At 64.9% G+C, this 1345-nt stretch overlaps 1 protein-coding gene across 1 annotated transcript; it reads left to right on the forward strand.

Annotated features, from left to right (window-relative positions):
- Positions 1-5: 5 nt before the first annotated feature.
- Positions 6-1337, forward strand: LOC104515742 (U3 small nucleolar RNA-interacting protein 2-like; the record flags this gene model as incomplete). Its single annotated transcript, XM_010159830.1, has 6 exons — positions 6-26; positions 250-376; positions 497-621; positions 873-965; positions 1066-1166; positions 1277-1337. Coding segments are annotated over 6 exons (528 nt in total), but the record flags the coding sequence as incomplete, so codon positions are not given.
- Between the last annotated feature and the right edge of the window lie 8 nt (positions 1338-1345).

The following is a 1345-nucleotide window of genomic DNA, read 5'->3' on the forward strand; positions in this document are numbered from 1 at the left end:
GGCTGCAGCGCCTGGTCGCCAAAGACGTAAGTGCCCAGCGCTGGGGGTGCCGGGGGGGAGCTGGACTGCACATGCTGGTTGTGGGGTACGGCCAGCGCCCCGAGTTGCCGTGCCGGCTACGGAACCGGGACCCTTCTGCTCGGGGTGCCGGCTGTTAGCGCCCTGGAGAAGGGAGGGTGCCGTGCTCGGATACCCCGTGCCTGGGGGAAGGGGCTATGCAGCCCATCTCCCATCCCGTTCTTCTTGCAGGTGCAGCCTCCGGATCCAGCCAGCATCCGTGTGCTGCGGGGGCACCAGCTGCCCGTCACCTGCCTGGTCGTCTCTCCGGATGACAGGTTCATCTTTTCTGCTTCCAAAGATGGCTCCCTCATCAAATGCAAGTGTTCTCTTGAGGCCACCACTGGCTGTTCCCCCAGCCTGAACCCTCTGAGGACCCGGCATCGTTTTGGGCTCTGTGGGAGGCTCCCAGTGGGTGACGGTGATGCCTTTCCCGCAGGGGAGGTGGAGACTGGGAAGAGGCTGTGCGTGGTGCCCGGGGGGAAGAAGGGCACTGAGGAGCGGCACATGGGGCACGCATCCCACATCCTCTGCATGGCCATCTCGTCGGATGGCAAGTACCTGGTATGGGCAGAGGGGGCTGGCGCTGCTGTGTGGGGCCAAAAATGGCTGTGGGTGGTACATCCCCTCCCGGGGTCCTGGGAGGTGGTGTCTCATTCCTAGATGCACCTTGCTGGGTTAAAGCAGCCCTTACCTCCATCAGAGTCAAGAATGGGTCCCTGGGAGCCCCCAAAACACATGGGGTGGGAGTGGAGGCTGGGATGGGCTGTGGCTCCCTGAGGGGCAGGCCTCGGGTATCCTCTGCTCTCTGCCAGGCCACGGGAGACAGGAATAAGCTGATCATGATCTGGGATGCAGCCACCTGCAAGCGCCTGCACATCTTCACTGGGCACCGCGACGCTGTGTCGGTGAGTCGGCGGAATCGGCCACGCTGCCCGCAGGGCCGGGCAGCCACGTCCTCCCTGGCGCCCTTCACTGCTGTGTCCGTGTCCATCCATCTGTCCGTAGGGCCTGTCCTTCCGGAAGGGCACATACCAGCTGTACAGCGCTTCCCACGACCGCTGCGTCAAGGTCTGGAACGTGGCAGAGAACGCATACGTGGAGACCCTGTGAGACCTGGGGGGGACCCCGCTGACCGCGGGCTGTGCCGGCAGCCCTGAGGGAGGCAAGGTGGCAGAGGGCCGTGCTTCCTGCAGCTCTTGGCCTCTCCCCCTTCCAGGTTCGGGCACCAGGATGTCATCACGGGGCTGGACAGCCTGAGCCGGGAGTGCTGCGTGACGGCAGGGGG

This window comes from Eurypyga helias, unplaced genomic scaffold (assembly GCF_000690775.1).
Source record: "Eurypyga helias isolate BGI_N326 unplaced genomic scaffold, ASM69077v1 scaffold33729, whole genome shotgun sequence".
In the NCBI taxonomy this organism is placed as follows: Eukaryota; Metazoa; Chordata; class Aves; order Eurypygiformes; family Eurypygidae; genus Eurypyga; species Eurypyga helias.